This window comes from Phaenicophaeus curvirostris, chromosome 28 (genome assembly GCF_032191515.1).
Source record: "Phaenicophaeus curvirostris isolate KB17595 chromosome 28, BPBGC_Pcur_1.0, whole genome shotgun sequence".
Taxonomy (NCBI): domain Eukaryota; kingdom Metazoa; phylum Chordata; class Aves; order Cuculiformes; family Cuculidae; genus Phaenicophaeus; species Phaenicophaeus curvirostris.
In genome coordinates this window covers 7,237,604-7,251,170 of record NC_091419.1, presented here as the reverse complement: position 1 = coordinate 7,251,170, position 13,567 = coordinate 7,237,604, and the positions used below count along the sequence as shown (strand labels likewise).

The window sequence follows — 13,567 nt, the reverse complement described above, 5'->3', positions numbered from 1 at the left end:
CTGCTGACTTCACTTCAGACACAACCAACTGACCCTTTAACTAGGAATAAAGGCAATGCAACCAGGACATCACAGAAGCCTGGCAATAGAACCCCATGTCCAGCCTCGTATATGTGCTGAAAGCCAACACCTGTGAATCTCAGCTCCTTGTACTGCTCCTTCACAGAATCATCGAATGGTTTTGCTTGGAAAAGACCTTTAAGATCATCGAGTCCAACCATGGATCCAGCTCTACTAAACTGCCACTAGACCATGTCCCCAACTACAATATCTACTCATCTTTTACACACATCTAGGGATGGTGACTCAACCACCTCCCTGGGCAGCCTCTTCCAATGCCTGACAAACCTTTCAAGTAAAGAAATTCCTTCAAACATCCAGTTTCTCTCATTGCTCCAGCTCCTCACATTATCACCCCAGCCTCTGGAATCACACGAGATTCTTAGTCACTTCTTCATTGTCAACAGCCCTGTTTTCCAGAGTCAGACCCTCACAAACCACATCTGAACTCATGTTTCTGGCTCTCCTACACCTTCAGAGTACAGAGAGTCAGACAAGGCTGTTCATGCAAGTTCGGACCACAGGAAACTTCAAAATCCAGGATCTAGCTCATAAAGTCATGCTGAAGAATAGTGCCTCAAGGACCCAACTAAATGTCCAGGGCAAGGCGTTATGAAACTGTATTTCCAGGACTGCAAGAGGCGAGCAGCCACAGGGCAGGGCTTTCCCCAGCATGCCTCCAGCCTCCCACACAGCTTCCCAGCAGAAAAACAGGGATTTTTAACTCACTCTGCAGCAGAAACAAAACAATTGAGGTGCCCATCGTTCTCATCCAGGACTTCTCTGGTGCGAGCCTCCCCGGTGGACTGCAGGCCGATGACAATACACTGCAGGGAGACACAAGGGATGCACAGCAAGATGTCAGGAAGGCTGCACCACAGCCAGTGAAAGGTTAAGAGATGGCATTTCCCAGTCCCTGATATGGTTCCCTTGGACACTGTCCTAAAGTTTACCTTGGATCCTGTCCCCAAGTTTCCCTCGGACCCTGTCCCAAACACAGACCTCCTGACCAAGAACCATCTCAAATCTTTCAGCATCCAAACTCGCACATCTGCTCATAGCACAGAGGCTGACTCCCATTACAGGAGCTGACCGAGTCTGCTAGGTAGTTTCTGTGTAAAATTTCATCCAGATGGATGAAAGGACTGGGCTGTGCTCAAGGTGGAGGATCTGGTACCTCTTGTAGCTTGACCATGTCCAGAATACCATTTCAGATGATAAATGAGGCTCAGAAGATTAGACCATTGTTAACTCTTCAGTATAATTTACCAGGAATGGTCTCAGAAACCTGGACACCACATTTCATTCTGCTTAATTTGGAGAGAAATACACCCTTAAAGAGGTTTGAAATTGCTTTTGAGTCAAACTGAACAATAATTAACTCCCTTGGGTTGCAGACTATAAAAAAGAAAAAAATCACTCATAACACAAGACCAATGGCTACAATACCACACCTTGTCCTTTGCCAGTTCCTCTTTGGCCAGCTCAACAAGGCGTCGGACTTTAGCAGCAATGCAGAGATACTTGAAGAAGCGCTGGTGAGCTGACCAGAACTGACCCCACAAGGATTTCCGAGACTCCAAGCCGATCCAGTCGGCTGCCTGCTGGAACACCATCAAGGCCTCTGCCCACTGCAGATAACATCAAGAGAGGCTGAGTTAATATCTTGGTTTTCTTTCTCATTACTGATGTGTGTGAGGTTAAGGAAATAGTCTGGGCCTCAATTATCTGATTTATCTGCAGAATTTATGTCAGTGTGTCAGGCCAAATGAACCACCTGGTCGTTCTCTCTTTCCTGCACTGTTGCAAGCTCTGGTTTGCAAATAGAGGACTTCTAAATAGATGCAAAAAAATAGAACTTTTAATGTAAGCTGAGCATCTGTACTCATTTTCTTCCGCAGAAATGAAGTCTGTGCTCACAACCACCTTTAGGGTCCTTCAGACCCTTGCACATAACGAGTATCCGTGCCCAAAGCACAATTAAATATCAGTCTCCCTGCTGCAGCAGGACCAGCTCACCAACTTGGCTGCCTTGTCATAGACAATCTTGTACTGCCGATCCAGTGGGATCTCCTCAATTCGGAAGGTCACTCCGGTGAAACTGAGCTGCCTGGCAATGTACATTCCGCTGACCTTCATGTCCATTGCTACAATCTCCATTGCACCGACTCCCCTGAGAGAAGAAGGCAGTGGTGAAACTCCCTGCCTGTGCAGAACCACCACCTCTCCTGGCTCAGCCATCCTCAGACACTGTCCTCACAGTGTCCCAAACACAATCTGCCTCCCATGAAAAGGGATGCTGACCAATCTGCCTCCCATGAAAAGGGATGCTGACCATCACTCACCTCTTTTCAATCGCATGCAGGAACTCATCAAACGCTCTGAAAGGAGTGCCTTCCCCCCAGATCCCCAGGCGGCTCATATAAATCATGTTTTTTGGCTCAGAGGCACCTGTTCAAACAGAATTAGAGCACTGTTAGCAAAGCCATCACAGTTCAGGAGACCCAAGGATCTTTCCAAATACTACCCTCCATACATCAGGTGGGCAAGCACTTTCATACTACTGAACGGCCAGCCAGGAGCAAGTAAAACTGGCAAGAAATTAGTTTAACTTGACAAAAAGTCATGGGTAATAGGCAGCCATGGGGCTCAGGGCAGAATTTAGAATCACAGAATCATGGAATGGTTTCAGTTGGAAGACACCTCAAAGCCCATCCAGTTCCAACCTCCTGCCATGGGCAGGGACACCTCCCACTGGATCAGGTTGCTCCAAGCCACATCCAAGCTGGCCTTGAACCCCTCCAGGGATGAGGTAGCCACCACTGCTCTGGGCAACCTGAGCCAGGGCCTCCCCACCCTCACAGCAAAACATTTCTCCCTAAGATCTCATCTCAATCTCCCCTCTTTGAGCTGAAAATCATTCCCTCTAATCTTGTCCCTGCTGTCCCTGATTAAGAGCCCCTCCTCAGCTTTCCTGGAGCCCCTTTCGGGACTGGAAGATGCTCTAAAGTCTTCCTGGAGACTTCTCTTCTCCAGGCTGAACAACCCCAACTCTCTCAGCCTGTCTTTGTACGGGAGGTGCTTCAGCCCTCAGGGATGATCTCTGTGGCCTCCCCTGGACTCGCTTCAACACATCCCTGTCCTTCCTGTGCTAAGGACTCCAGAACTGGATGCAGGGCTCCAGGTGAGGTCTCACCAAAGCAGAGTAAAGAACCAAGAGGAGAATAAAGGGGTAACAGGCAGCACTGCAGAGCACTATCAGAGCACATATTAGCACCCTGGGCTCCCCTCCAGCACTGCAGCACGGTTCACTTCCTGCACGAACATGTACTCCTAGTGTACATGCTCACATCTCCTACAGATCACAGAGGCCACTGTGATGCATGGCACGCACCCAAGGCTGAGAGCAGCTTACCTGTGGCACTGGCATAAACAACCCTTGCTTGAGGCAGTTTGTTCTGGAGGTCCAGTACTGCTTTGCCCATTTTAGTAGAGCTGGCATTTTTGGCTTTGTGGCATTCATCAAACACAATCTGGAGGGGGAATGTCAGTTAAGGAGAAAGGATCTATTTTCATCCTGAGGGTGGGAACACAAAAAATACAACCCAGCCTCCTCCAACCAACCGAACAACCTGTCCCAATGTTGATGGAACTGATCCGCTCCCCACACTGCACGGCATCTGTTGGGTTTGACTACTCAGAGCCCAAAGTCCTGACCCTCTCCCTTCCCTTCCAAGGTGTCTTGTCTTGTAGAGCTGAAGGAGAAGGATGCTGAAGAGGTTAATTCCAGCTGCATTTTAACTCTCCTCCCAGCCTGCAGAGGAGAGAGAAGCGTGGGGGGGATGCATGTGCTCTGAGCTTCTAAATATCTACCACAGCACCAGACTGCTCACCTCAGCTGCTCCCAGGGCCTTCAGATGGCCCCAAGCTCTTTTCTCCCCAGTGAAGCACAATCACAAGTGTGCAATTCTTGTCTCTCTCCATTTTTTATTTTAAAGGATACAACTCCATCAAAGTTTTCCCTGCACCAGTCCAGAATCTGTTTTAAGCGTGTCCTGTGCTGCCCGCCTGCCTGGCTTTCACCAATCAGCGCAGAGTAAGTGGCAAAGAGGACTCCTTCTGAGGTAGCTGTGTCACCGTATTTTATCTGCAGAGGGAAGAACAAGAACTCACATACTGATGGTGTTCGTCCCCAGTACATTGCACCCATCCTTTACCCACAATCCACAGCATATAAAAATAGCAAGAGTCCAAAGTGGGAAGAGCATGCTGAGAACAGAGAACAGCAAGCTGCTCGCTGTCTGCTGCTGCCTGTGCCACCAGCCACATGGAGGCAGGAGTGACTGTGGCTTTGCATCTGAAGGCAGGTCCATCCAACTGCTACTGTAGGCTGATTTTCCAGAGCACCAGTACAATTTCTCTTCCCTACCTTATTCAAAGCATGCACAGGAATGTGGGAGGCTTCAATGTCCTTCAGATCTCTCTCAGCATCATACTTGAGATCATTGGAGACACTGAACCTGCAAAGCAAGATGTAGGCTTGGTAAGGAGAGAGGCAGGGAATGCACTGTGATAAACAGCTCTGACTAAAGCAACAGTAGGTGTGCAGAACCGTCACATTTCTAACTGCCCCCACACCTTGACGCAAGTTCCTGCAGCAGATTCTAGTCTGCCACTTAGGCCAGGCTCTGTGCGTGCTGCAGTAAAACCCTGTCCTTCAGGGTCTTCAGTCTGCACCTGAGGTGTCCATCAATCCAACTTCAAGGAGCGCAGGAACAGGCTTGATACTGCACTCCAAGGAATACATGATCCACTGTTTCAGTGTGATTCATTCTCCATCGCCACTGCAGGGGAAATATTCCCATTTCACAGACAAACGGCACGGAGAGGTGGAAATTACTTACCCAAGGCCACAGCATGAGTCAACTAGAAAGCCAACATCAGCACTAAGGAATTCCTTACTCCTAGACCCAAACTAAATCCAAAATCTTACAGGAAATATGAGAAAAAATAAATAAATAAAAGCAACAACTTACCACAGAGCTTTTTTCCTCCCTTTAAGATAATTTTCAAAGATGATGCCTGCAACCGTCCTGCCCTTTCCAACTCCAGCACCATCTCCAATGAGGAACCCAGCTCGCTGCCCATTGGGCAATAAAACTTCATGTTGCTGCAAAATCAGGAATAGAACTGGAAATTAAACTAGATTTGTCTTTGCTAACAGCTTTCATGTGAGCTCGTAAGAGCACTGCTTAACCCTTTCACACATCCCATTGATCTGAGTGCATTTTCTGCTCAGATGATGGCAGGAATGGTTAAGTTCATGGAAAAGGCCCCCATGACCCAAAAATGTAAAGCACTCCTCTCTGCAATAACAGTCAAAGGTTCTTGCTTCTTTGGGAAACGGAACTCACATAAGTTCCTGGCTTCAAATGATCCTTTCAAAAGGCATTTAAAATGCCATACGTCAAAGCTTCCCAAGTTTCATCAACTATATCATGACTTATTTTAAAACACATTTCATCAAGGCCAGGCTGGATGGGGCTTTGAGCCCCTGATCCAGTGGGAGGTGTCCCTGCCCATGGCAGGGGGTGGAACTGGATGGGCTTTGAGGTCCCTCCCAGCCCGAAGCATTCCATGATTCTATGGACCTCTGTCCATAGAAAAGGCCGCTTCTTTCCAGTGCAAGACACACAAACTGGGCAAGGTGGAGTCACATACCTGGCAGGCATAAATAATTGCTTCCAGCTGTAGTGCAGAGAGTGACCCTTTGTCGGCAACAGAGCGTGGCAGAGAAAGGCTGTAGGTGATGTCGGGTGGGGGGACACTGGAGAGGGTGCTCGTTTCAACTACGAGGTCCGGGTGATGCTTCCCAATCTTGGCTAAATAATCAGAAAAGAGATAAACTCAGGCCTGCAGAGCTGACATTCACAGTCAGCAGCCCTCTGCTGAGGAGCAGAAAAGACAAGCCTGACCTCTGCTCTTCAATCTGCTGTTCTGTTTAAACTCCAGACTGCCAGAAATAAGTCATGCCCCCAAAAGCAATAGGAAAGTGTTCCGTTAACCTGGTGTAGCACCAAAGGAGGATGGGTGCACTCTTCTAGAAAATCACAAACCTGGGATGTGCCATAGCAGACACCATATGCTGCTCGCAGGAAAATAAGGCAGCAGTTAATGAGGTTGGTGCACAGCGGAGTTAACAGAACTTCCCATGCTTATGCAATGGCAAGACACTCACATTTTGAAGGTACATATTCTGCGTAGGTCTCTGTTTGCCCCAACTCTTCCGTTTCTTCCTCCTCACCTTCATCCTCCTCCTCTGCAGGAGCCTGAGACTGAAAAGAAACACAGCATAGACCAAACATTAACGTTCTCTTTGAACTCTAGACGCAGACAATGCTGCATAGTGTGGAAACAACCTCTTAAGCCATCCCTACGCAAACCCACAATCCTGCAAATACAATTAATCTCATTTATAGCTACAGCAACACAAGGAAAACCATCTGCTAGAGCCCACTTGGTGGGGCCAGCAAGTGCTTTAAGAGCTATTTTCAATGCCTAGTGCATGCCAAACAAGGGAAAGCTGTTTACATCACTTTTCAGAGGGGTTGTGGGCCAGCATGAATTCTGCCCAGCCATGCTCTAATCGGGCCCAGAGTAAGGGACCCAAACCAGCTTTAAACTCAGTGTGGTGCTCAGCAGCATCAAGCAAAGCCATGTCATCCCAGAGGAGTTGTCCCTACAGATTGTGCTGCTTCGGCAGTGAAGAAAGCCCAAACTCTTTAACAGAGCAAGGATCCGCCAAAGGAAATACAGGACCCTTCTGGAAAGGGCACTGACTTGTCTCTGTCTGATTTTCTTGTCTTGCTTCTGCTGAAAAGAGAACAGAACCCCTCCCCTCCACGCTGTGGCATTACTGATTTTAGAGCCCAGTGTCCTTCCATCGTTCTCACCTGGTAGCTTATGAGGAGTGGGGTGTTGGGGTCAGCAGGAATGTGGTCATTCGACCTGTTTAAGCCAGTGAAGGATCTGCTGGGTGAGAACAGCTGGAACAGAAAGGATGTGGATGAGAAAGCAGGCTTAGCCCCCAGCCCTCTGACCCCCAACCAGTATGAAAATACAACAGTAAGGATCCTTGTGCTCTGTACTCAGGTCTTGCACTGATGTTGTCAGTGGACATCAATACTTTCTTTCTCAATACTCTGTGAATGAAAAGCCCTGGGCAATCTATCCTCCAAGCCTCCATTCCTGGAGGCGTTTAGAAAGCATGTAGACACAGCACTTTGGGACATGGTTTAGTAGGCATGTTGGGGTTGGGCTGATGGTCGGACCGGATGAGCTGAGAGGATTTTTCCAACCTTCATAGAATCATAGAAGCACCAGGTTGGAAAAGACCCACCGGATCATTGAGTCCAACCGTTCCTATCAAATACTAAACCATGTCCCACAGCGCCTCGTCCACCTGTCCCTCAAACCCCTCCAAGGAAAGCAACTCAACCACCTCCCTGATCAGTCTGTTCCAGTGCCCAATGACCCTTTTCGTGATAGATTTTTTCCTAACGTTCAGCCTAAATCTCCCCGGCAGAGCTTGAGGCCATTTCCTCTCGTCCTGTCCCCTGTCACTTGGGAGAAGAGCCCAGCTCCCTCCTCTCCACAACCTCCTTTCATGTAGTTGTAGAGAGCAATGAGGTCTCCCCTCAGCCTCCTCTTCTCCAGGCTAAACAACCCCAGCTCTCTCAGCTGTTCCTCATAAGGCCTGTTCTCCAGCCCTTTCACCAGCTTCGTTGTTCTTCTCTGGCCTCGCTCCAGAGCCTCAACATCCTTCTTGTGGTGAGGGGCCCAGAACTGAACACAGTATTTGAGGAGTGGTCTCACCAGTGCCGAGTACATAGAGAGAAAAACCTCCCTGGACCTGCTGGTCACGCCGTTAATGATTCTATGATTCTAATAATTCTGGAAACAAATAAATCTTGCAAATGCTTTTGTCAACACGGGAGCAGGAAGCAACCGATCATGGGGAACACATTTTTGCAAGAAGCGTGAATATTCTGTGCGTGATGAAAGCCTGCGGGGACACACGTCTGCCCACCCCTGCAGGACAGGAGCCTTTTTGCTACAGCTAGAATAACTACATTGCATTAAGATCAGTTATCCCAAAATGCCACATTTTGCCTTTAAATATGAGAACTCAGCCTTTGGATCATCTTTGTGGCCTTCTCTGTACTCACTAACAGATCTGTGTCGTTAATGAGAAACAGTGACCAACTCAACTGGCCCAGTGCAGAGCAAGCCCAGTATTCCCATAATAAAGGTTGATCAGGTCTTGACAAGGACGACACAACTGGCTTGGAAGAGTGTCTTGAAAGCAGCAGCATGTGCACAGGGGATCTTTTAGCTGTATAAGAGGTACGCTTATGCCTGAGCTCTCCACGTAGGAGGACAGCCTGAAAGAGTTGGGGGTGTTCAGCCTGGAGAAGAGAAGGCTCTGGGGAGACCTTAGAGCAGTTTCCAGAACTGAAAGGCGCTCCTGGAAAGCTGAGGAGGGGCTCTTGATCAGGGACAGCAGGGACAAGATCAGAGGGAACAGTTTTCAGCTGAAAGAGGAGAGATTGAGCTGAGATCTTAGGAGGAAATGTTTTGCTGTGAGGGTGGGGAGGCCCTGGCTCAGGCTGCCCAGAGCCGTGGTGGCTGCCCCATCCCTGGAGGGGTTCAAGGCCAGGCTGGATGGGGCTTAGAGCCCCTGATCCAGTGGGAGATGTCCCTGCCTTAGTAGGGGGTGGAACTGGATGCGCTTCAAGGTCCCTTCAAGCCCAAACCATTCAATGTTTCTATCATACAGAGACCAGCCTAGAGGTCCCAGAACTCAAAGCACCCTGCAGCCCCACCATAGCTGGGGACAGAGGGGCTCAGGCTGCCCAAGCTGCCAGACGGGTCTCTCCATACACCAGCTCCTGCCCCAGTGTGAATGATGGCTTTGAATCATGCAGCTTGCTGCACCGCATCCAGCTAGGAGAGCTCCCAAGACACTCCCAGCTAGGAAGGCACAATCCAGGAGATCCTTTGTCTGCCCCCATGCAAACAAAATCACTGGAATTTCCCAGCAGCAAGCAAAGTCAAGACAGAAGCTCACGGCATCCTAAGCAATCAGCAACTGTAGAAGCAGCAGCGCTTCAAGTCTATAGCCTGTGAAGAGTGCCAGACTTACAGAGAGCCATGCTCCACCATCAGAAGTGAAAGACGGGAAGTTCTTAAGTATAAACACGTCAATTATTTCCTTTTTTTTAAATAAAAAAAAAAGAAAAAAACCAGCCTCCATTACTGGAAGCCTGAGTCAGAATTACCAGAAGGAAGCTGGACGGAAGAGCTCTTTTCAGTGCCAACAAATCTGGAGAGCAGGTGAAACATCTCCACCTACAAATCTGAGCTCAGGATAAGAGTTACTTCTTAGGCAGGAGAAAGGCTGGAACATGGCACATACCTGTCTTAGTCCTAGCAGTGGAAATTTAACACAGCTCTGCATTTGCATCATGCGATCTTCAAAGTATAAACCCCTGACACCCCAGTTCATCAGCACGGCTTTAGCACAGAACATTTCGCCTCGGGTATGGCAAAGGAAGTCACAGAAACCTTGGTGGTTTGGAGCACTAAAAGTCTAACCACACAGCTGAGAATATGCTGCAGTGCCAGGTCAGGTGGGACCACGGGCTACAGTGAGCGATATCAACTCCTTGCTCCAGACTGAAGTGGTAGAATTCCTCCCTTCCTCTACTCTCACTCAGCTCCCAGTTTGGTTTAGTCCTTCCTCTATGCTATGTATCCAAAAAAGTTAAGGCAAGAGGCACACACAACACCCATGAGAACACAGGGCTGCAAGGAGGAGAGAGACTCATTCAGTGAAGCCACTGAGAATTGCACAAAGAATCTGTCTTACTCCATTTTTTTTTCATAGAATGATGGAATGGGTTGGGTTGGAAGAGACCTCAAAGCCCATCCAGTCCCAACCCCTGCCATGGACAGGGACACTTCCCAGGTTGCTCAAAGCCCCATCCAACCTGGCCTTGAACACTTCCAGGAATGGGGCAGCCACCACTGCCCTGGGCAACCAGGGCCAGGGCCTCCCACTCTCACAGCAAAACATTCCTTCCCAAAATCTCGTCTCAATCTCCCCTCTTCCAGCTGAAAACCATTCCTCCCACTCCCTGACCAATAGCCAACAATGGAACCGAAGCCTCCTGACCAAGATGGACTCAACTGGCACCTCCTCAGGAAATGACTTGGTAAAGAAAAGAACAAAAAAAAAAAACCCAAAACCCAATCAAATTCCCCGCTCTGTATCCAGAAAACACAGATAAGACAACATTTAAAATAGCTAGAGATTCTTTTTCAAAAGGAAGTCGTTTATAAATGGAATTCCAAGGACTTAATTAGCCTTATCTGAACCGACTGCTCTGCAGGATGAGGGGAGGACATGAAGAACAGCAGGCGACAGGATTGGAGACGGCTGCTCCGCCACAGTCAGACAAGTCAGTCTCACACTTACATGACACATATTTGTTTCTCGCTTGCATTCTTTGCGCTGGATTTAGAACAGCTTTTCCCAGTACAGTTTTTGCTGTATGCTCCACAGATAGGAAATCACACGCTGTTTTAGGAATGAGCATCTCAACTGGAGCTCATGTGTTTAGAAATAGGACACCATGAAACTACTTCTGCAATGATTTAGGCTACTATGTTAAAAACCCAATAATAAGCGACCAGGAGCAATAAGGCCCATGCCTTTTCTGTCCCAGGGCATGTGTCTGTTCTCCAGCTATTCTAATGATCCAGTATACAAGCTGCGATGTTTTCAGCCGTTCCTTGGTTCAAACAGCTCATCTCTTTTCCTGCTAACAGTCAGGGACTTCACGTTTGAACTGGTCCAATGATACAAGACTGTGAATTCCCTGCGCAGCCCCTGCCTCCATCTCCAATGTGTTTATTCACAGGAAGGAGAGCAGTGGAATCCTCTGCTCCAATTACAGACATGCTGAGGGCCAAGCAGACGGTCTATAAAGGTGATCAAATCCCACCGATGCCAGCAGGAGCTCAGTCTTGCGATCTGTGTGAAAGGCCTGAGATGTCAGAGAAAGTCTATGGCAGACAGGAGTTTGGATTCATAGAATCATGGAATGGTTTGGGTTGGAAGGGACCTCAAGTCCCATCCCGTTCCACCCCCTGCCATGGGCAGGGACACCTCCCACTGGATCCAGTTGCTCCAAGCCCCATCCAACCTGGCCTCAAACACCTCCAGAGATGGGGCAGCCACCACTGCTCTGGGTAGGCTGGGCCAGGGCCTTCTCACTCTCATCATGAAGAATTTCTTCCTAACGTCTAATCTAAAATTTCCTCCCGCATCCTATCACTACACACCCTTGAAAAAGTTCCTCCCCAGCTTTTTTGGAGCCCCTTTCAATACTGGAAGCTGCTCTAAGGTGTCCCCAGAGCCTTTTCTTCTCCAGGCTCAACAACCCAAACAATTTCCTCCCTCAAGTCTCCATAAGACACCAGCCCACATACAAAACCCACTGCACGGCTGGGCATTCACCATGAGAGCAGAGATTTAGAGATGCAGCAGATGTGTATGTGATATCGGTTGCCCCAACAACCAAAGCCAGTGACTGCCTGTAGAGACAGATACCAGGTTGTGCAATAGCAAGGAATTGGTCCCAACAGCTGAGGGAAAACAGATGGTAGCAGGCTGATAAAAACGCACAGAACCACATGTTGCTGTGGGACTGCTGGGACATCACACGCCCAGGAATACCCAGAGATGTAATCACTTGCAGGGACTTGGACACGCAAAGTAAACACAAATGGTTAGGTTTAAGCTGAGACAGGGTTTGGTTTTCAGTCATTGTTACTAAAATATTTGTCATGGAGAATAAATAAACAGTGGGGGCTGCTGCTGAGAACAGTTAGCGATGCACGTCACCGTGTTTTTCCCAGAGTCCACCTCCTCAGCACTCCTGAGACTACTTTGGACCTGCAGAATATTTTAGAGATATTTATTCCTTGTCGTGAACCTACTTGCTACAGCAGTCAGCAGACAGAGCTAGTGCCTGCACTCCAGAAGAGTTCCCATAGCCCTCTGAGGATGCCTGGATTATCTCCTGCTTCCAGGAAACTAAAGGATGTGTAATCACCTCCCCCTTCCCTGCTCAGGTGAAGCTGGCAATAGTGAAATAACATCGTACTGCAACTTCACCCCTGTAGGGAACTCATTTATGGTCTGATGCGGAGGACAGAAGAGGAACAGCCCATACCTCTATTTGGTTCTGCTGCTGCGTGTTTACATCCCATAGCGTTGGCACATGGTTCAGACTATCAGCGGGCAAGAAGTCCTTTGGATCTGCAATGTCAGAGAGGGAATCCGCAGGGGACGAGAAGAGCGAGTTGTTGTGGGAGAGCTCATCGAGGTATGAAGAATCCTGAAACAGAGAACAACCACAGTTAGAGGACACAGGTCGAGAAGACCAGGGAGCTTTCTCATCCCTCCTCATGCAGGAAGCTTTAATTTCTTGCTATCAAATGCGCAGCTCCATTACTTCACGTTCCACAAAACTTCAAAATTAACTTGTAAATGCAGACGTGTTGAACCAGCTGGTTTAAAATCTCAATTTCTTGAAAAAAAACAGGAAAAGCAATGACTGGGCAGAAGCACTGGTACACGTTCACAACTGCCTCGGGCTGCGCATCTCTGGATATGGGTGTGGAAGAAAGAGGAGGGTTCAACCAAGGCATCAGTCACCTCAGCTTTGTATTTGATTAAAGACATCTGAGGGGTACAAAGTCCTCAGCCTAACGCCCAAAGGATTCAATACGCCAGTCGTGCACAGACACCCACAGGGCATCAGCTACACCCATCATGACACAGCGGTTTAATTGCAATTCACAACCCAGCGAGACCTGGAGGCTCATCAGAAAAAATGAGTCTCTCCACGGCAGGTTCTGCACAGAGGAGACTCCCAGTAGCAGGAGGAAGGGGCACCAGTGTCATCAGGGTTTGTTGCGTCTGGATAAATCTGAGCAAATCTACCAATCCCTTGCCCAAGGGCAGGACTCAGTCTGGGCACGGAGGGAACGTGCTCCAGTGACGAAGATTCAGGCTCTGCCCTTGGTCTTCTTCTGATGCCTGTGCTTACAGCTGCTTTAGCTTGTGCCAAGCCAGTGATGATGATGATTTGAGTCATCAGACTCCAGCTTATAAGGTGCCTTCAGTGCCCTCTCTACCATCAATTCCTTGTTTGGTTTTTCAAATTTCAGGTGGCCTACAATCAAAAAGCACTTCTCACTCTCCACCCTTAGCCCTGGCACAACTCGCCGCCCCTTCCCTGACTCCATCACGTTACCTCAGCTCCCTTTCCACATCAAACACCACCTCCAAACTTTCTCAAGGCAGCAAAATTCCGTCTGAAGAGCAACATACTTGGAAATACTACACACAGCTCCTGCTGGAGATGTGCTCCTG

The 13,567-nt window shown here is 48.6% G+C and overlaps 1 protein-coding gene across 2 annotated transcripts in view; it reads right to left on the bottom strand.

The window, feature by feature from the left end:
• SBNO2 (strawberry notch homolog 2) overlaps positions 1 to 13,567 on the bottom strand; it is a 66,163-nt gene that overhangs the window by 15,393 nt on the left and 37,203 nt on the right. For both annotated transcript variants that reach the window (XM_069877847.1, XM_069877848.1), the window contains 12 exons: positions 12,363 to 12,527; positions 7,014 to 7,106; positions 6,299 to 6,395; positions 5,782 to 5,942; positions 5,097 to 5,230; positions 4,490 to 4,580; positions 4,064 to 4,207; positions 3,476 to 3,593; positions 2,406 to 2,511; positions 2,080 to 2,233; positions 1,515 to 1,691; positions 790 to 887 (listed from right to left, as the gene is read on the bottom strand). In XM_069877847.1, coding sequence (XP_069733948.1) covers positions 790 to 887; positions 1,515 to 1,691; positions 2,080 to 2,233; positions 2,406 to 2,511; positions 3,476 to 3,593; positions 4,064 to 4,207; positions 4,490 to 4,580; positions 5,097 to 5,230; positions 5,782 to 5,942; positions 6,299 to 6,395; positions 7,014 to 7,106; positions 12,363 to 12,527 — 1,538 coding nt within the window. The remainder of the gene's footprint in view (positions 1 to 789; positions 888 to 1,514; positions 1,692 to 2,079; positions 2,234 to 2,405; positions 2,512 to 3,475; positions 3,594 to 4,063; positions 4,208 to 4,489; positions 4,581 to 5,096; positions 5,231 to 5,781; positions 5,943 to 6,298; positions 6,396 to 7,013; positions 7,107 to 12,362; positions 12,528 to 13,567) is intronic.